This window comes from Watersipora subatra, chromosome 11 (assembly GCF_963576615.1).
Source record: "Watersipora subatra chromosome 11, tzWatSuba1.1, whole genome shotgun sequence".
NCBI classification, from domain to species: Eukaryota; Metazoa; Bryozoa; class Gymnolaemata; order Cheilostomatida; family Watersiporidae; genus Watersipora; species Watersipora subatra.
In genome coordinates this window covers 41,610,105-41,633,354 of record NC_088718.1, presented here as the reverse complement: position 1 = coordinate 41,633,354, position 23,250 = coordinate 41,610,105, and the positions used below count along the sequence as shown (strand labels likewise).

Below are 23,250 nucleotides of genomic sequence, written 5' to 3'. Positions count from 1 at the left end.
CTGGTAAAGGGTTAATAAAGCCATTTTTGCGCCTGGCTGGTGGTTGTGAACTCACCTGTTTTCATTTAGGGGCGTGCAGCATAAAATCTTTTAAGTTCTTATTATTTGGTCTGTTAAAATTGAGTCGAGCTATGCAAAATACCTGTCAATACAGCTTTGATTACACTTCATAGAATCATCTATCAGACAGGATTTCAGCGCAGATTGCAACGATGCTATGATGTATTCAATATATGTTCTGCAAATCCGGTTTTGCACTATCTTCAACAATATTATTTTATTATATAGTTTTTACCAATTAAAAAACTTTCATCCTGGCATGAAGTTTTTATTAAAACATCTATCCAAGTCGTGGCAACTCACCTAGTTTCAGCTCATATAATAGGACAAATTAATCTACTGCATCAAACTAAAAAAATCATATCATGGTTTGTGCAACACACATTCGTGTCTCTTGCCCATGTGTGACAGTTTCTAGACTGACACCTCTGCTCCGCTAGTGGCACCCCATAAAAATTCTGTAATCAATAAAAAAATGTAATAAATATATGTCATTCATAAATATGTCGTTCTAACACATATTTACTGAAAGCTTTCAAATCAGGAGTTGGATAGATTGGGAGTGTATTTTAAACAATGAATAAATGTTTAATGAAAGCATAAGTACATCAAACCAACAATTCTAAGCTTTGTTTCTAAAAGTTAAAGATTAGCACTGATCAATCGATTTTTCTCACTTTCGAAAATTGAGAATTGAACATAAATTCTAATCATAAATCTAATTCACTAGCTAAAACTGCCAAAGAAAACATGAAGCAAATACTATTGCTAAGTGAAACGGTAAAAAGGTTGTGGAGCAATGATTGGTGATAGCAAAAATTTATAATTTTATTAAATAGAAATTCCACTGTCATACAGCCCACGACCAAAGTGATTTTGGAAAAAATAAAGAGTACTGATGGTTGAGAAATGCAATATTACCAGTCAAATGGCACGGCCGTGCAATAGGAAAACTGCAATAGTAGCTGTAATGTACTGGGTGTAGGTGTTATTATATACAACAAATAGCAATATTGAAAGGAAAATATTATATGTTTATATCTCTCCCCCTGCAATATAAAACCAATTCACAATTTTTTTTACATTTCAAAACGTCATAGCTAACAATATCAAGAAGTTGTGATATTTATATAGACTTTTAGAAAATCTGTACTGTGTAGTCATTGTTCTGCAGTCATCCAAACTTATAATTAAATATTGTAATAATCTCATCAGAATCGTTAGAAAAAAATATCATCGTCATTTCCTTTACTTACACTGCGTTGAACATCAGTTAGTATACCAAAGTACTCAGAAGTGTCTAAAATGTCAGTTACTTTGAAATAGGCAAAAATGAAACGATTTCAGTACACCTACATTAATTACAGAAACCTTCGACAATTCGACAATGCTATAGACTGGTGAAATGTGCACGTTATTTTGTCGTGAAATGCGCACGACTTAATTGTTCTATTCTCTGTTGCTTGGCGTTTCAATTTTCAGTCTTAATTTTGATGAAAGTAAGGCTTAGCAAATTTTAATAACGATTTTCGGCCAAATAAATCTGTCTATTTGTGTAGAATCCGTTCAGATGGGTAAGTTATAAAATACTGTCGACACTTTTCAAAGACTTGGTAATATATTTGAATAGGTTTATATGTATTTTGTATCTTTATTATACTTAAACAGCTCTACAAAATAATGGTTAAATTTGTTAATGAGATTTCAAAACAAGGGTTTGCCACATTGTTGATGAATAATTTTCGTAAGTTGTGTGCACATGCATTTATTATAAAAACTCTCAAACTTCGCTCTGCTCATTTGGTCGTGGGATTAGTAAATGTATTCATGAGTACTAAAAGTATTACCTTTAATATATTTAACACATTTAACATATTTAATATATATTTAACACTTGTTTATCAATCTAAGCCATTATATTGCTAGATGCTGTAGATTAATTAAGCAGCCGTCAATTTAACAATCAACATCGTTTATTTTGTAGCAAGAACTCACTGTGCATTCGTAGCATGTGGGCGTACACAGGAAGTTATATTAGTCTCAGACAGGGAAACATAATCTGAATGTAAACACACCCATATGTATAGGAGAGTTGAAGTTAGAGATAAATACACCTTCATTATCCTATCTTCCTTTTCAGCATAACGCTGCAGACGCCTGTCAGCTCGAACCATAGGCTGTCTGCCCTAAACTTTAACCACCTGATGCTTAGAAACCTCTGAGTCACCTTTACAGGAACTGGAAGCATTGTTACAATCCTGTTGTTTGTCAATAAAAAGTGTCGATGCAGTAATTCATTACATTAACGATGTCAATTAAAACAGTATGTTTATCGATTTCGATGCGCGATCTAGTAATTGAGTGAAATTCCTAACTTCAAGATTACATACAACATGTTTTATGAGTAATAACATTTATTATAGCCTATATAAAAATTTTGTGCTAAAATGATTGGCTAAGAAGAGATTTTATACGACTCTTTTTACATGTACCACTATACACGTCACGAATAAAGCACCCGCTCGCATCTGAGCGTTTCAAAAAATGATTTCATTCAAATGCTTCTATCTTTGGACAAGGCTAGTCGGCAAAAACAAAAGTAGCATCAACTTGTATCTGACCCTTTAGCTTTTTATTGGTCTTAATATTATTTCATAGACTTTTTTGACGCAATCACATCTTTAAAACTCACAACTAAAATAGCCTGTGTTGTTCATTGACCTCTACAGCTCCTTGCTCGGAAGATGGCAGCTGTTTAACAGTTCTTTCAAAAAAAGATTATTCTAAATTATCATAAAAATGACTGCGACAACTTCAAGCCCATTCCAAATTTTCCGATAAATCTTTTAATTTTTTGGCCATATTCGTTGGCTACATCTCGAGCGGATTAAAATTTTGTGCAATTCATCACTGCATGGTATGCTTAAGCCTTTTACTTTTTACTCTTGCGACAATGCAACACTATTTCTATTTAAATTTATTTAAAATCGTTGTGTTTGCATTAGAAACAAGCTTTGTTAAATGATTTTAATAGTAAACATAAAAATAATAGTAATAATAATATTGCTGTCTAGTAAATAGCAGAGTTTCAAAGTTTTTAAACATTTAGCAGTGGCAGTCACGTTTTTGTAGCTATTTAAAATTTAAGTTTTATAATAATCAACTGCTTCATATTTTTAGGTTTAGATTAAAACTAGTACATTGGCAGTCTGGTGCACTGCAAGAAATTGCCATGTGTAATATTATATGTGCACGACTATTTTGCAATTGCAGCAAGGTGGTCGAGTGACATAGTCGGTTTGTCTGGTGCACTGAATATGTATGTTCGATTCCAATTGTGATGCATTCTTTTCCTAATGCTCTGAGAACGGAATGACACGGCTCTTATCATAGTAACGATTATGTTACTTTAAATTAACTGGTATGAGTTGAAACCCGAGGTTTTAAATTAGAACCTGATATTGTCTGTCAAGATCTACATCTACAATTCTATGATCTACATCTTTAAAAACAACCATTATCGCTGTCACAGAACCAATTCTATGACCAGGCTTTGAACGAGTATGTATTATGAAAAAAACTATCTTTGGCGACAATTCGGCAATTGTAGTTTTTTGTGTTTGTAGACATCAAAAAATATTGCAAAGCCTGACAATTAGGTAAGTCTTGAAAGCAGAGTTTTAGTGACAATTGGGTTGCTAACAGCAAAAATTATCAAAAGTAAAACATTTTTATCAAAAAACAGTAGCTTTTGTTAAAAATATAGACAATTTAACAAATTCCCGCTAGGTTCAGTAGGATGGGAGTAGAATGGTTTTAATGTTCTGATTTGCAATGAAATTTATCAACCATCAAACTGTGAAATATACAAAGTATCAATGAAAAATACTAGCTTACAATTAAAAAAAAACGCACTAACTTTCAGAATGTAATTCTCAGAATGCATATGAAAGTACCACAGTCACAAAGTGTTAAAAAGGCAAGCAAATAATATCATTATAAAACAAACCTCTTTGTTGTCTGCAAACTTGCAGAACTGTTAGAAAAATATTATAAAATTATTGAAGTTCAGAGTTAAAGATGGGGTTGCGTCAAAAGATTTGATTTAATGACATTAAGACCAAAAACAAGCTAAAACATCAGCTACAACTTGATGCCATTTTTGTCTTTGTAGACCAACCCGGTCTAGAAATATAGGAGTTTGAATGAGGCCCTCTGTTAAAAAGCTTACTTCCAGTGGGTGATTCTTTTGTGACGTCACTAGTAATATATCTGAAAAAAAACTACGAGCGATAAATATAAGGTCGCTTCATTAGCCAATCATCAGCGCGAAATTTTTATATAGGTCAAAATAAATGTTATCACACGTAAAACGCATGATCTTTGATCTCAAATTTAAGGATTTTACTCTATTATTAAATCTCATAGGCATTGATATTTACTAAATTAATTAACATCATTACTTTGATGAATTATTCGATCGACACGTTTTATTGGCGAACAACGTAATTGTAAGAATTGCTGTGAAGTTACTGCAAAGGTGACTCCAAGTTTTCTGGGCATCAGGTGGTTAAAGTTTTACGGAGGAAGATCAGAGAATGGTGGTAAATTTATCTTTTACTTTCAGTCTCCTATAGAGTTTCCTGTTGAGTTTACATTCAGATTATATTTCCCTGTTGAGGCTAAAATGTAATTTCCTGTGCGTGCGAGATACGTATGTACAGTGAGTTCTTGACGGCTTCTCTTTAATCCATAGCATCTAGCAATACAATGGCTTTGATTGATAAATATACTAAAGGTAATATTTTAGTACTCTTTAATACCTGTACTAATAAATAAAATTATAACTTTTTGCAATCACTAATCATGGTTTTATATTTTTTCATCGGTTCACCTAGCTGCATTTGCTTCAAATTTTCTGTGGCAGTTTTATCTAGCAAATTAGATTTATGATTTGACTTTAGATGCTCACTTCTCACTTGTAGAAAGGAAAGAAAATCAATTGGTCAATGCAAATCTTTAACTTTCAGAACCAAACCTTCGAATCGTTGGCTTGGCGTACATTTGCCTTTGGTAAACATTTATTTGTTTTTAAAATTACACTCGCAATCTATCAAGCTCCCAATTTTAAAGCTTTCAGTAGATACGCTTTAGAATGACATCTATGAATGACATATTTTTATTGCATGTGTTTTACTGATTACAGGAAGTTTATGTGGTCCCACCAGCCAAAACAGCTTTGTCAGTGTAGAAACTGCCATAAATGGGAAAGAGAGACTTAAATGTTTGCTGCATAAACAATGCACCTTTGTTTGAGTTTGCTGCATTAGATGATTTTGTCTTATTGTACCAGCTAAAGCTATGTGAGTGGCCACGACTTGATGAATATTTTTGATAAAAGCTTTATGCCGAGATGAAAATTTTTTGTTTGTCAAAATTATAAAATAAAATAACATTGTTAAAAATAATGCAAAACATGATTTGCAGAATATTGTAGTGAATTGGATACGGTATATGGATGTCCGCAGAACTGGAGAATGTGAGTTCAAATTCAGTTTGCAGCAGAATTCTCATCCTTAGAACTCTATCCCTATGTATATTCTTTTCCAAGACACAGCTTGCTTATTTTACTTACGGTAGTAAGAAACTAGTTTTCGTTGTGGGCAATGATATACAGCCCCGCCCCAAGGATAGGCAACGGACATAATGTGGGCGGGGCTTTTGGGAGGCTGTATATCATTAGTGTGGGTAGCGGAGGAACTGTTCCGATACAAAGACCTTATTCCACAAAGTTTGCTTGACAGAATTACCGTAGACCGGTAGAATTGGTAGTCGGTACTCAAATGTTTATACAGCATTTGGAGAAAGTGAGTAAGACAAATTTTCACTTTTTGTTATTTGAGGCCTTTGAAACATTGAAAACAGTGTATCTTTAGCAAGAATTAAAATTTTATTCTAACCAACACGAGCTAATACAATACAAAATATATGCCAATAGAGCCGCGTAGGACTATAGACTTTTATTGCAAATAGCCGATGTGAATACAAGATATATTGACAGATAAATCATGCGTGACATCATGTTTGGCAAGTCTGGGCATGTTTTTTTGGCCTGAGCGTTTTTACCGCGATCAGATTTTTTCGATTTTATTCTTCAAATATTTTGGCAATGAGATGGCCTAACACAACAGACAACATATCAAATGATAGAGAAAAAAAATTCTTTTTTAAGATCAACTCAAATTTGACGCAACCACATCTTTAACTGAATATTGCTTGCTGTAAAGGCAGCTGTGAACTGCTTGCCCTTGTTGGGTGGCAGATTGCCAAACACTAAAGTTTCAAACACACTAGATGATCTGGAGTGATTCACCAGCAAATAATAACATGAGCAGGCTCATGAACTGCCAAAAAAATTTTGTATCATTAGCTTCTCCGGAGTTGGTAATAAATTTAGGTAGGTCATTATGGCGTCGTCGAGGCAACGACGTAAACAGTTTCTGCTTTTGTTATTAAGCCCATCTCACTTTCACGGATTGTACACTACAAGAACACATAAGAAAAACCGATTCTCGCATTTTTAACAGTGCTATTTCATGAATTTTATATACAGTTCACTTTATAGTGGTTTTTTATATTTAATATACTAAATATTTACCGTTCTCAAGATGGTCAACCTGCGCAACGATTGACTCCAAATATTCAGTTTCAACTGAATTTTTTTGTAGTTTCTGTGTGTTATGTTGTACAGGACTAAGAGTGCATTTATTGAATTTATGAACAATTCAGGGTTCATTCTGATGATGCTTCCATCGTAACCAAATAGCAAAAGTTTCCTGCTTGTTGTTGTTGAACATCAACAAAAAATTATTACCCGCCATAAAAATGAAATCTGAGAAAAACCAACCGATCAAATTGCATTTGGCTAGCAATAAAATTGTGATAGGGAATGTCTAGCATTATCACTCTGCATTGGCTTGCTGAACGAGTTCTAGCGCAGATTAGCGCCACGTAGCGCGAAATCGCACTAAATATTGCCCGGTGTGTTTTCACATTCAAAAAAATACTTAAAGAACACAGGGCCGGTCCACTCAATTTGATCGGATCTCCCATTCCAAACATAAACCAGGAAACACTTCCCCAGGCAGAGACATTGTCTATTCCCCAAACCTGCCTCAACCAAACCTGCCTTAATCTAAACCTGCCTCAACTAAACCTGTCTTAACTAAACGAGTCGCACGTTTACAATAAGCCAATTCATTATTTGAGTAAGAATTGTTGTCACTGAGTACATAAACCAAGTTATGTTTGGAAGTGTGATACATACACGCATAGACCTATTAATTACACTAACACTATATTATTACAGTATATTAACAATACTAATAGGTATATTAAATATACCTATTAACTATTAAGTATAGTTAATAGGTCTATGCATACACATAATCTCTTATAGACAACCTTACACAAGCTACATCAGTCTTTACAGAAGAAAAAGGTAATTTTACCAAAGTTTTAACTAGTTTTACGGAATAACTGGAAGCCTTACCAGAGGTCCAGGATTGGTGAAACGAAATCGATTCCTAATCTCATTAGGATCAGGCTTTGTGAAAAATCTGACAGCCGATTTAAACCAGGAAATAGGTTCCCTGACAAGTGCTATGTGTTTGTAACCAGGCTTCATAAACTTCTGTAAAACGCTCTTGTTGTAAAGAGCATGATTTACCAGTGCATCTGCTTTTTCTTCTTTCCTTGGTCCAATTGTCCAACCTAAGATAAATATAGCCCATTTTACAAAAGGTCCGAACGATGCTATCGACTAAATACTAAACATTTCACTGACATCAAAAAATGTTATCATTCAATTTTGTTTGCAGCTCTTAGCCTAGATTTCAACCAAACTCACTGGCTTTCACTTCTATTTAAAAGTGAACTTGGACAAAATTTTAGTTGATTTTACCAGAAATTATCGGTATTTTTTCTACCGTTAGCGATTGCTTTGGATGTTTGAGGCGATTTGACTGCAAGGAAATTATAAGATTAAAATCATCAAAATTTCCTCATGGTTAAACCACCCAGATCAAGCAAAAGTGTGATTATGATGTCTATAATTGCAGAAAATGACAGAATGAAGATGGGTAGTGCTGCAACTTGAATGTAATAGCCGATATCAACTATTGCATTGATAACAACTAGTGACATCATTTTCGCACGAATTTTTCTGATCGTTTTAACATCAATCAAGTTTTAATTGTTTGTGTCGATTTTAATTGTGAAATATTCTTCTAGCCAGATTATCTCAAACATAAAAAAATTGCAGTTGTGTGTGTACTGTGTGTGTTTTATTTTATCAATAGTAGAAATTATAACAATAAGCAAAAATTAAGATATAGTTATAATATTGATTAAGTCAAACGAAATGCGTGAAAGCTTAGTTACTACTCATTGAAGCATGATGAGGCCCATATGTGCAGTAGCACTGCAGCGAGCCGGAGGCGATGGGCCTACAGCCTTTGGCACACTCAAACAGCAAGTCTGAATTAATCTAGGCTTAACCAATGGCTTTTAACATTAACTCTAAAACTAATAAGTGCAGAGGTTTTGTGTAAGTCTATTTGAAGACTGTTCTATTGTGATGATACTCTGTATTCGATTGTTTTTGACCTGAAGCAGTACAAAATAAGGGTATAGGTAGATTTGTTTCTAAAAATCTGGTGTTATTGCATGAATTTGTTTGGGTTTCATAATCACTTGAATCAGATCTTGAATGAGCTATGAAGACAACTTTATACTGATAAAGTTTTTCAACAGACAACACAGACAGCTGAACAAACAGGGACCGAGATAAATTTAGTGATGGTTTATTAGACGTTTTGTGATATTAGTATTTTTTAAATAACAAAATGGAGCATTTTCCCATGACTCTAGAGAGTAACTAATTTTTGAGTTAATAAACGCATTGTATATTAGTTTCATAATACTTCTTGGTAGAAATTTAGAACATCTAATAATCAGGCCTGACATAGCTCTTATCTGCTTATTCAGTTTATCGATATGTGTGTCCCATTTCAGGTGAGTGTCCAGATGAATTCCTAAGAATTTGATTGAAGATGTTTTTTTCCAACTCTGAATCAAATAACTTTACTGATTTTTCTAATTGAGTTTTCTTATGATGATTTCTCATTACAATGTACATTTTTGTGTCCATGTTTACAGTTAATTTATTTGTATTACACCATTGTTCAACTTTTTAAAGTTCATTATTGACTATATCAATGCCATTATTCAAATTGTTAGACTCAAAAATTAAATTTGTATCGTCAGCATATAGTATAGGTTTTAGATGATTAGTAGATAACACAAGATCATCAATATATATTAAGAAGAAGGTTGGACCCAGGATAGAACCTTGAGGAACATCGCAATTTATTCTTGAAAAGCTAGATTTATGGTTTTCTATAAAGGTTACCTGTTTTCTATATTCTAAGTAGTTTTTTATCCAGTGAATAGAAGACGATGAAAAGTGCATATATTATTATAATTTATGAATGAGTATTTCGTTGTCAATAGTGTCAAAAGCCTTAAAAAAATCAAGAAATATCCCTAGTACTACTCTGCCATAGTTCATTGCTGATAAAACTTTACTTTCAAAATGCTTGGATAATGCTATCGGAAATCCCATTTTGGAAATTTTTGTACTCATAGGGGAGGATAACTCCGCTTGCGCATAATGAGCATTGCATAAGCTCAATCAATGCTTGACTAGTGTTTCAGTTTTTTCTGAAACCAAATTTTTGTGTCATAAGAATGCTGTTATTTTCTTAATATTGGCATATCCGTGCATTGGCAACTGTTTCAAAAATTTTACTAAAAACTGGTAATATAGATATTGGTCTATTATTTGATAAAAGCTTTAGTGAACCCTTTTTAAACAAAGGCTTAGCTTTGAATATTTTAAGGCCATCAGAGAATATCCCTAATTGTAAGCTGGTATTTATAACATGAGCTAGAGGGTAAGCTAAAGCAGGTGCTGCAATTTTCACTAGCTTTGCTGGAATTAAATCTAATCCTGTAGCTTTATTTGCATTCAGCTTATGCAACAAATCCTCAACATAATCCTCACCAATACTGCTAAACTGACACTGCGAGTATTTTGGTAACAAATAAACACATCGTTTCGAAGGCCTGGAGTGTTGCTAAAGGCCTCAGCTAATGTAGCTCCTATAGATAAAAAAATATTGGTTAAAACAATTGGCTATCTCAGAATCTCTTTTGGGTTCTTATTTTCTGCATCATTGTGAATAATTGATTTTGGAGCACCACTACATATTGTTGACTTTTCTAACTGCTGATTGAAATTTTGCCAGTATGTTTTGGCATTCACTGCTGACTCTGGTAAATTTTAAAATATGAAGATTTTGAATTATGTAGTCTTTTGGTTACCAAGTTTCGAAAAAATTTGAATTTTTGTTTCAATTTGGTCTCAAAGTTAGTAGCAAAATGATGATACATTCTGATAAAATCTGCTCAAACTGCAGTTTCCTCTTTAAATAGATCTAGAATCTATCTAACAGTTTATAAAATAATAGCCTCAGTTCTTCATGAGATGTACTCATTTCAGTGAAGCGACATGTTGTGTAATGAAGACGTTGTTACAACGGAGATGCAAAAATAAGATATTTATAACATGCCTAACTACCCTGAAACAACATTGTTTTAAAAATGTATGACCATTGCTTAGTGTAGCTGAGGCCCATATAAAGTTTTTGGAGTTGTTTTTGGACAGAGATAATTGGTTTATTGACCAGTAAATCCTGTAAAAACTAGAAATTATAAAAAGTAGAATATGATTATGATGATGTCAGCAGTGGATAAAATGTATGAATAAAATATGCAAATAGAGTATGCGGATATTACAAGAGGTAAATAAAATCAGATGTAAATGTCATGAATAAAAATTAACATACCTCTATTCTCCTCTCATTGGAGCCTTGCTAGTCCTTAGAAGATATTTAAAATATTTATCCAACAGGTATAATTGCTTGAAAAGTCTCTATTATAATAAAGGTATCATGTTCATAAATTGATAAATAAAGTTTTGAAGAGCGAACTTGTAACGCTGCCGTCTTGATGAGTTGTAGAGACTGATCTGGGTGAGTTGCTGACGTGTATTTATATGGTGTACCAGGCATGTAAAAAGTTATAAAAAATGGTTAATGGGTTACTGTCATGAGCTGAACATCTGGTGCACCGATTCACAAGCAGAGGCAATAAAATGAGATATAAATCCACCCAGTTTTAAGAGTCGCTAAGCCAAGCTCCAGAAATTGCACCAAAACAATTGCTGCTCCATTGATGGCACCCAAAGCAAAGAATGCTGAAAGCATTAATCCAGCCGGAACTGGCCAGATTCGGAAGCATGAATCAGCCCAAAATAGCCCATTAGACTTCAGGTGACATACTGCACTGGAATAATTAATTTAACACAAGGGGCAGTCAGCTACACTTAGCAATCACTACTTCTGCTGCATTATTTGCTTTTGACAGAGTAAAATATTTAAAGTAAGCTTAAGTTCAAATTATTGTCTCTCCTGTGCTGTTGGTAGTTGTGTTCTCATGGCGATGTATTAGTAGTTGTCTTTTCAAGCATATGTAGTCTTTTTTTGTGGAATCAAAGTTTACACATTCTATGCATAGATTAGAAGTGGGTGCCTACTGCTACACAATCTACTGCATGAAACTTTTTTCTGTATACCCAGCCGTGAAACTTAATAAAAAATAGGTATCTTTGAAACATCAACACGAATATCAGTGAGTCAAGTGCACTCCAAAACAGACAATATATTGTTTTTAAACTTTTTCTTGATCAGTCATTTTTAAAATTGGCACAACTGATGATAGATAGCTCATAGATCAATATAATTACAATTTCATAACAGCTATATGTTTGTCTGTTTGAATAACAAAATGGAAAAACTCAATGAAATCACCGATTCGAAATGCTTGGATAATGCTATCGGAAAACCTATTTTGGAAAGTTTTGTATTCATAGGGGAAGGATAACTCCGCTTGTGCATAATGAGCATTGCACTTGGTGTCTGTTAACTAGAGTCACATAAAACACAGCAAACCGCAAAGATAAACAAGTTAATGGCAAATTGAACATATACAAAGTGAAAATATATTTTAAAATCCACAATAATACAAGCGTTGTAGCAAAGATGTTAAGAACTTTTTGTTGATTTATTTGAAAGCAGATTTTCTATTAAAGAGTCATTGCACCATTTAATATTGCATCAGCAAATAAAAATATACCACATGCATGGAAATATAAACTATACTTTTTATAGTTTCAATTGGTCACAAACTGGCAGGTCTTTTTAAATATACCTTGAAATGTACGCGCTTCCTAAAGCAGAGAATAAAGAGGAATAGAAAGAAAAATTGTTTAAAAACCACCTTCCTTATTCTTTACTATAATAAAAGTATATGCCACATCCATTTGTTCATTTGTCCGTGACAATAATTAGAGGTTGAGAAAAGAATTCATCGAAACGGATTTGAACTTCTGACGATTAGCAGCATAGCTCATCATTATAACACCTGGGCCACCCCATCTGCTTTCCAGACCCCATCAAAATAGATCTGTGCAATTTTTCATTTATCGGCTATATGGAAACAACTGACAATCTTTCACAGCACACAAGAGTACTAGGGTACTAGTAGGTAGTGAATTATTCAGAGAAGATTGATGCTGTCCGCTGTTTGCAAAATACCTATACTTTGTTTCCCAATGTAAAGGTAAGGGTAAGAATCCAATGTAAACTAAGCTAATGGTATGCTCATTTGTATAGTAAGTCAAAAGTGTACATAAGACAACTTACTTTTCTTGATTGTCCATGTGATATGGTGACCTTTGCAGGATGTTAGGACATTCAACTTGTTGTTTATTATAAATCGAGCGAGGATGCCACGCAATGTAGAGGAACCTGTTTTTTCTACCTTGGTCATCACAAACCTCTGTACTGGTTTGTTTTCTTTTAGCTGCTCCACAGAATTAACTGCAATGTAAATATTTTCATCAAAGTCAGCATTCCGGAATCAATCTGCATAGGAATTTCCTACACAGAGCCTAAAGATGCACTCGACGACAAAGTTGTGAAACAATACAGGCGTATGACATACCCATTTGCACCAGGAAGTTTTATTATGCAAACATTTTATTCTCAGAGACGACCAATCGAATTAATGTTCATTGTGTTTCGATTTAGAATGTTTCAATTATTTGCTACACTATTTAACTGACAAAAACAATGTCAATTTGCAGTTAATAATTCTATGTTGCAAGTTGCCTTAACAAAACAGAAATTAATTGCTTGAAATCTGACACCACTTTTACGATTCCAATAGAGCATTTATAGCCGTTTAAAAATGAGGTACATTTGAATTATGCAATGGAAACATGTAGCACTACATAAAAAGTAACCGTCAGATGGGCTGTTGACACAGTTTGCATGATACAGTATAGTTTCTGATTGCCATTCAGTTAAATATTTATTACTATATGTATATTGTTCATTATTTATGCTCCAGTCTGCGTGCAACTAGGTAGTCAATAGTGTTGGGCCTGTATCTAATTTAGTGCCGGATCGGATATCCATGCTCATTTTTATCGGTTTTTCTGGTATCGGTGTCCTCGGTATTTACCATCTTCGGTATTCTTTGCCAACTAAGAAAGTTCGGTATTGTCGGTACTATTGTTTGGTATGTGGTTATCAGTGTGTCGTTAAATTGTTTAAACTTTAAATCATAACTGTCTCGAACAATTTTTATCGTTGTGCAAAAAGTAGCCTGTGCAAAAAAACATTCTTTAGCCAGCAGTATATTGTTACGGCAAAGAAACTCCTTGTTTTAGAAAGCCAAAAAAGAAAAGAAAGAAGGAAATATAATTTTCATGATAGATGTTTTTATTGTTTATTCTATTAAAAAATATAGTTATTGATACAAACGTTAGGTATAATAAAGAACAGATAGAGAATGGCAAGGGGCTCTTTTTGTTAAATATACTGAAACAGTTTTAAAAAATCTTACTATCACATATTGTAATCAGGTAATGTAATCACATAGTTATACGTAGTCCAATTAGAGTCCAGTCCCGTTAGAGTCTTTATACGTCCTCTCATTTGTGTAGAACTCCCAAACCTTCGCGGCTGGTGGCATTATCAATGTAACGTAATATAATAGTAGATACAGTAAGCGTGGAAGTTTTTGTTGAATTTGTTCGCCAATGCACGCTGAGATTGGCATGTTCGTCATGAAGCGTTTTAAAAATAGGCTTTCACGGATAAATACCGATCATATCAAACCGGCTGCGGATACCTAGCTGACACCGAAAATTATTGGTTTCCTCGGATACCGAGAATCCCTCGGTATCGGTAAGAGCGGATAACCCAATACCGGCCCAACACTAGTAGTCACTGATCATGCTTTCACTAGCGGCTTATTAATAATGAATGTAAACAACTTTTAAAGTAATTACGCCAATATATCATGTTCTATTTGATTGGATACCAAATAAGCTAGCAAGTATTATTAGAAGTAAATAGTAATAAGTTGCCAGCTCACCATTAGTTGCTACATACTATGTTTGTCCTATTTTGATGACCATAATTGATGTAGTACAACATGGATTCAAACAATCATACAGTATCTCACAATAGCGTGGGAAATACAATGGTGGTATATTTTGTTCTCCCAAAAGAACAGTTAAAAATAGCCTTAATAGCATTAGGTGAGTTTGCAACAAGCAATTTTAAAATTAATAATAATAAGTAATCACTAATAACTATAATTATTACGTCTATATGTACGTGGCATGTAGCATTGCAGTGAATCTCTTTAGGGTTTAAGCTGAAAAGAGGTCAAAAAGGCATGGATAACGATGGCGTATTTGTAAAAGACGCTGCTCAGGCTTTTACTGCACACTAGCTAATTCTCCTTTTTCAGGTTCAGAAATACTAACACATGAGAGTAGAGTGCTTTAATATATATTGTCTTATAACAGGCACAGTTGCAACCAAAGACTACTCTGCCATCTTTAAAAAATGCCAGCTTTTTAGAGGGTTTTCTGCACCAGGAACAAGTGTTACATAAGATAACAGTGTCAAACTCGTTATGGCGATTACATGAGTTATGGTAAAACATTATTCAATACACATGGAAAATGATATAATAAGCGGCTAAATATAAATATGCAAACGTGACAGCTACTGCTGCCGAAGATCACTAGAATAAAGCGTAAGTTTTAAAGTGTAGCCTATAATGTCTGGCTGCTACGGCCACTACACATTTCATTGGCAAAACGGGTGACTTATTTTATAGTCGGAGTTTAATCTTGTTCAGCAAAACTTGCAAAGCCGTGATTTAAACTGTAAACAGACTGAAAACCTTTCAACCCAAAACTTACTTATTGGAAACAACTCTGACAAATCATACTGGCGTGAATGTATCTTTAGCTTAAAAACAAACTAAGCCATACTGAAAAGAAAAAAACCTAGCTGTGGATCTGGTGAACTATTCACTTCTAGATGACTGTTTGTCTTAGCCATTCAAACAAAACACTCCCAGCTTTAGTTGTAGTCTTAAAAACTAACAATATATTTTTGTCACAATAAAAGCATTACAACTAATTGCAAATTTACATCATATGCTACCATATCCTATTCCAACAAATCATCTTTCCAAATTTCTACAAATTTTTACTTTACTTGTTTGGTTTACATCAATTAAAAGTTTCAAAATCTTTTAAGGGTTTTGTTGTGGTTTTTACAGGACAGTTACAGGTTTTCAATCATTTCAATTTAACTATTGTATGTCAAACCACTTATTCGATTTTAGTGGCTAACTGTTACTCTTCTTTCCTTTGTTCATTTTATAGTTGTTGTTTAGCATTTTTTTTAAAATAATTTATGTCTGAAACAAAACTATTGCCAGCAAAGTATTATATATGTAAACACAACACAAATATTGATAAGAAAAACCTCTGAACCAACCTGCATGTTGTGACTTTTTCCTCTCATCTGTACCATTATTGGAGACCAAATACCTCAGGTCAATCACTCCATGGTTCCTAAATATAATTATGCCTACATACAAAAATTGTTTCCTCAGCCCTGTTAACTTAACTAGATGGTAATTGCTAGTCAAGCTCAAGTATCCCTACAGAGACCTACAAGCATGAGCTTTTCCTTTGGGTTTTAAACCATTCCCAATGAGGCAATTTTCTGCGACTGACTTGAGTTTATTATTACTGGTATGTGAACAATCTATATTTGATGTCAGGTGTTGTTTTGTATCCTTTGCTTCAATGACTACGGAATTCAAATTTTTTCATACATATCCATGCATATAAATCTGAAAGTTGGTCTGTCATTTGTACATCCAGTTATAGTTATGGCGTTTTAGGAATAAAAAACAACCTTCATACTCGATTTGAACTGGATAACTGGATAGCATGCTGGATAACTTACCTCATCAGAACTCCAGCCAGCATTATGCATCCAACAGCCAAAACTAAGACAACAATGGCTTTACGGCTTATAAACATGGGGGCTAGCTTCTTTCAGCTCTAGGCGTAACTACAACAATCCCGTGTTAAAATGTCAATTTTGCCACCCTAACCAATTAGTACTTGACTTTTGAAAATGTGAGTAGAAAAGCGAAAATGAGTGTGTGGCTATTCTAGAGTCAGAGACATGATGGCAGTGATGCGCTGCACTATATACATATATATGCACTGTATACATATATATATATGTATATATATATATACATAATACAGTATATATATACAGTATATATAAGAGAAACAACTATTAAGAAGAAAGTAATTTTTCAGTAAAAGCGCTACAAATTTGTTTCATGCGATGCACTCCTCATGCACGGTTTGGCTAAAATCGCTACTATAAAAATATATATATATATATATATATTCATATATATGTATGTATATACATATATTTATGTGTATATATATACATGTATGTATATATATATACATATATATGTATATATATACTGTATATATATACATATATATGTATATATATATTGTATATATATACATATATATATGTATATATATACTGTATATATACATATATATGTATATATATACATATGTATATATATATACTGTATATATATATATATATATACATATATATATATACATATATATATATATATATATATATATATATATATATATATATATATATATATATACATACATAACACATAACATACACATACACGCACACGCACGCGTACACACACACACATATATATATATATTTATATATATATTTATATATATATATATAAATATATATTTATAAATATATATATATATATATATAATTGATTCCTCATCCCGGTTAACCCATATGGGTGGTAGTTTCTGCTCTAACTCGGGTCTTTTACCAGAGACCTGGGAGTTTGAGCACTCGCCTCAAGTTCTTAGCTGTTCCCAGTAGCGCACTTTTCTGCAACTCATCTGAGTTGATTGCTGTTGGTATTTGGGCAAGCCACATTTTATGCGCCGGTTTCATTGCGCCCAGTGCCCCAATGACTACTGGGATTACAGTTGTTCTTACATCCCAGCATTTTTCAATATCTTCTCCAAGAGGGAGATATTTCTCTACCTTTTCTTTTTCTTTGCTGTCTATATTGTAGTCATTGGGTACTGCTATATCTAGTATAGTAGCTCTCTTGTTCCCCTTGTCCACCACCACTATATCTGGTTGGTTTGCTAGGACGTGCTTGTCAGTCCGGATGTAGAAGTCCCAGAGGATCTTAGCGTGATCATTTTCATTGACCTTACCAGGAGTTTCCCACCAGTGTTGTGGTTTATTAAGGCCATACTCGTCACATAGATTTCTATACACAACACCTGTGACATGATTATGCCGCTCAGTGTATGCATTTCCTGCTAGCTGCTTGCATCCACTGATGATGTGTTGGATGGTCTCAGGTGTATTTTTGCACAGTTTGCATATAGGATCGTCTTTAGTGTGATATATTTTTGTTTGGAGTTGCCTTGTTGGGAGCACTTGCTCCTGAGCTGCCATTATTAGCGACTCTTTATTTGCCGTTAGGTTTCCTTTTTTCAGCCACATATATGTCTGGTGAAGATCGCCAACCTTAGATATTTGTCGGTGGTAAGCACTATGAAGAGGTTTCGTGTGCCAGTCAATTTCCTCATCATCAGGGAAAAGGTCCATTGTAAGAGCAGCCGATTGAAATTCAGCTGGCATCTTTATTTGAAGTGGCCATAGAGGCTGCATAGGCTTCGATGCTTTGCTCTTCCTCAGATATATATATATATATATATATACTAATAAATTATTTAAAAGCAATACTTATCTTTTTTTTTTCCAGCTACTGTCAGTTTCATGATATTCTCATTCGTCAGGCTGTGTTGGAATAAACAAGATGGTGACTAATCTATATTATATATATATATATAATATAGATTAGTACGTTATATATATATATATATAGCATATATATACATATATATAGATTAGTACGTTATATATATATATACAAGCACGTTATATATATATATATATATATATATATATATATATATATATATATATATATATATATATATAACGTGCTTGCTTACCACCTGGAAACTGCTCTCAGGAACAGTTGCAGACAAACTGGAAGAGCACATGAGTCACTAAATTACCTGTGCTCAGAAAGGAATTGGGCGTAACACCCGAGGAACCAAACATCAGTTACTGGTGGATCGGATGGTCTGTCAAGACAGCAAGAGAAGACATACTAATCTTACCATAGCTTGGACCGACTACAAAAAGGCCTATGACTAAATTCTCCATAGTTGGGTACTTGAGTGTCTCAGTATGTACAATGTTCACCCTGCTCTTGTGACATTCATCAAGATGTCAATGACCAAATGTAAGACGGAACTGGAAGCTAATGGCAAAAAGCTGGTTAGTGTAAAAATTAGGTAAGGCATCTATCAATGTGACTCCTTATCACCGCTGCTTTTCTACATATGCTTAAACCTTCTGAGGAATATGCTGGAGAAGACTCACTATGGATAACAGTTTAAAAGTGGCACCAAGATAAACCAGCTCTTCTACATGGATGACATCAAGCTGTACGCTAACAAAGAAACGGACATTGATTCGCTAATACACCTCACGCAGGTATGCAGCAAGGACATCGGAATGAACTTTGGTATTGAGAAATGTGGAAGACTAATTCTTAAGAAAAACCATTTTACGCTCACAGATGGCCTAAGAATACCAAATGGTACCATCAAAGATATAAAAGAAGGGTACAAGTATTTGGGGATTATGCAAAAGTGTACAGCAGACAGTGAAAGAGGAACAGCAAAGCATCAAAGCTTATGCAGCTTATATGGCCACTTCAGATAAATTGCTAGCTGAATTTCAATCGGCTGCTCTTACAATGGACCTTTGCCCTGATGATGAGGAAATTGACTGGCACACGAAACCTCTTCATGGTGCTTACCACCGACAAATATCTAAGGTTGGCGATCTTTACCAGACATATATGTGGCTGAACAAAGGAAACCTAACGGCCAATACAGAGTCACTAATAATGGCAGCTCAGGAGCAAGTGCTCCCAACAAGGCAATTCCAAACAAAAATCTATCACACTGGAAACGATCCTAGATGAAGACTGTGCAAAGATGCACCTGAGACCATCCAACACATCATCAGTGGATGCAAGCAGCTAGCAGGAAATGCATACACTGAGCGGCATAATCATGTCGCAGGTGTTGTGTATAGAAGTCTATGGGATGAGTATGGCCTTAATAAACCACAACACTGGTGGGAAACTCCTGGTAAGGTCAATGAAAATAATCGCGCTAAGATCCTCTGGGACCTCTACATCCGGACTGACAAGCACTTCCTACCAAACCAACCAGATATAGTGGTGGTAGACAAGGAGAACAAGATAGCTACTATAATAGATATAGCAGTAATCAATGACTACAATATAGACAGCAAAGAAAAAGAAAAGATAGAGAAATATCTCCCTCTTGGAGAAGAGATTGAAAAATGCTGGGATGTAAAAACAACTGTAATCCCAGTAGTCATTGGGGCACTGGGCGCAATAACACGGGCGCATAAAATGTGGCTTGCCCAAATACCAACAGCAATCAACTCAGGTGAGTGGCAGAAAAGTGCGCTACTGGGAACAGCTAAGATCTTGAGGCGAGTGCTCAAACTCCCAGGTCTCTGGTAAAAGACTCGAGTTAGAGCAGAAACTATCACCCAAACGGGTTAACTGGGGTGAGGAAACCATTTATATATATATATATATATATATATATATATATATATATATATATATATATATATATAAGCCACATCTTATGCTCCGGTGTTATTAGCACTGGGCAAAATAACACCGGCGCATAAAATGTGCCCAAATACCAACAGCAATCAACTCAGGTGAGTTGCAGAAAAGTGCACTATTGAGAACAGCTAAGATCTTGAGGCGAGTGCTCAAACTCCCAAGTCTCTAGTAGGAGACCCGAGTTAGAGCAGAAATTACCACCCATATGGGGTATCCGGGGTGAAGAAACCATTTTTTTTCAAATATATATATATACTGAAACCAGCAGTGAAATGAGCTGCAAATGGCTTTACGCTCTAGTAGTTGAAGGAACTACTAACTAATAAAATTGTGACACGCTGAGCAAGGAAATCATTTGTTAGCAGCCAAAATGTTACATGGTGTTGGACAGTGTTGTGACAATGGTACCCAGTGTTGCGTACTGCTACAAATGTAATAAAACAGGCTACTCAGGGTTACAACTGTGGTACAATACTACGACACATCTTGGCGGAGTTTTCCACAATGCTACAACAGCGCTTGGCGGTATTTTGCATTGTTACAACTGTAACACAACAGTGCTGGACAGTGTTAAAAAAATGCTATAAAGTGTTGGAAACTGTTAAAACTAGAATGCAACAATTTTACATAGTGTTGCAACAGTGCAAAACTGTATTGTTCAGTGTTACAACTGCATTAAAACAGTGCTACAGAGTGTTATAACAGCTGTTTATGAATACTTAATTTCTGTACACAAAATATATGAACATCTGCATAAATTACTATGTCCTCTGAAATACAATCATATGCAAAGTGATACATGGTTCCTTTGAGTGACACCAACAAATGTTTGTAGTAAAGAGAGGCAAGCTTGCAACATGAAGAGAGACAGACCTGAAGCTGTAACATGCATAATTTGAATAGGAAATTACTTGTGTAAAATATTTTACAAATTTGTTTCAAGAAAACTTTTATCCAAAGCATTTTGACACTAGATAAAATATTCAGTTAAGTAAAAATTTAAACTCTCATTTGCCTATAGCAATTAACTGCGAAGTTTAAACAAGTTACCTTTGAAGTTGTAAAGCTTTGTGTCTTCTGACTGAAAAATATAAACTAAAGATCGATTTTAGTTAGTTACTTGAGAAAGTTACCCGACTTTCATTATTTATCAATGTTAATAATCAATTGAATGCAAACAAGACTTCTATTACTAAATAAATAACAAAGTCAGTGTATATAGATTAGTGCACACACACAAAAAAGAGTCCTATAATAGTTGAATACGTGTGTATTTGAAACATACAGTATGTTTGCTATTGTAATCTTAACTATAATGAAAGACATGTCTGATGGTCTGTTCGTTTGTAGAAGCTACGCTAAGAGCTTTGAGAAATAAGATTGCCTCGCATGGAATCTAACTTTGCTCCGCAGCCCAGCGCACTACCTACTGGGCTACTCATTCTTTTTTTTTTGTCACAGAATAATTATATGCATACAGTTAGTTCACATGAAAACCTATTGTGGCATAGGGCACAGCCAGGGTACTAGCGTACATGTATAGGCCACAACAAATAAACAATAAGCTATAAAATTGCTCACTCATACTAATCGATTCTTGAGATTAGTTCAGATGAATATTTTCATTATTATGTTGTGATGTACAAAGTCTTAAAGGTTTGGGGAAACCTAAGTAAATAGAATCCATATTTATGGATATATAACTGTATCAACAAAAAAATAAATATATAAAACATATATACATGTATATATATGTTTTATAAAAACAGTTATTTAAACTGTGGTACAACTGCTATTTAAAGCGGTGCTCATTGAAAGATTTTTTGAATCGATAAGAAGTTGCTTCTAATAGAAACAGTTTTAAAGAGCCAAATAATTTTTCTCCGACTCTTTATTTATGTCGTGTTCGCTGATGTTTAAAGATGAGTACTCCAATCTAACAACCTCTACTACTGTAATATGGAAAATATATGTAGATTTTCATGATATGGCAATTTAATTGTTCGGTGGCAAGTTTTAAGATAGGAGAGTTGAAAATTGCTACAATAAAATGAGATATGTAATGGCAATTTGTCTCACCCGTGATGATTTTTAGAGTCAGTCATACTGGATCTAAAATGCATAGGTCTTCTAGTCTTGTTATAAGTTCATTCCAAGGCTTTCCATGCACACGGGCGTTCATAAAATGTTTGTTAATATCACCTACAAAAAACTTTTTCTTTGAATGTGAAAACATGCATGAAATATTAATAAAAATTTAAAACTTTTGTACATAATAATATCATGATCTAACGCAAATTGATTATTTGCTTAATCAATCGTTTGGCAATTTTTAGATATTGTGACGCTCTAGAGACATGTAGGTTACGATCACAACTACAGTTTCATAAATTGAACAATTTTTGGCACATTCTTATGAATCCAGACCTACAGCATTAGTAGCACATATGTATAGATCTACAGCAAAGTTGGTGTTCCACCAGGTTTTTATGTTCAGTGGGTTGCTCTACATGAAAATAATTTTTGGTGCGCGCTGTTTCCTTTTAATCTTTTAGGCAAGTCTTTGATAACTGAGTGATATTTGCATTTGTAATTACCATACGTTCAAAATATTGAATTTTAATTAAGCTGAAAATAATTGTACGTTTTCCAATGTTACTATTATGATAAAATCAACCTGAAAGTAATAATCTACTACTCCTAACATTTGAAGTTACAGTAATCTCTCATGTTTCATAGTTAGCTGCTGACAGTGAATAT

At 34.0% G+C, this 23,250-nt stretch overlaps 1 protein-coding gene across 1 annotated transcript in view; it reads right to left on the bottom strand.

Annotated features, from left to right (window-relative positions):
• Positions 1–23,250, bottom strand: part of LOC137408741 (galactose-3-O-sulfotransferase 2-like) — a 34,345-nt gene that overhangs the window by 10,093 nt on the left and 1,002 nt on the right. Inside the window, exons 2-5 of the mRNA XM_068095321.1 lie at positions 22,570–22,692; positions 16,116–16,192; positions 12,948–13,124; positions 7,613–7,833 (exon numbers count right to left, since the gene is read on the bottom strand). Of these exons, the coding sequence (XP_067951422.1) occupies positions 7,613–7,833; positions 12,948–13,124; positions 16,116–16,192; positions 22,570–22,613 (519 nt within the window). The 5' untranslated portion in view covers positions 22,614–22,692. The remainder of the gene's footprint in view (positions 1–7,612; positions 7,834–12,947; positions 13,125–16,115; positions 16,193–22,569; positions 22,693–23,250) is intronic.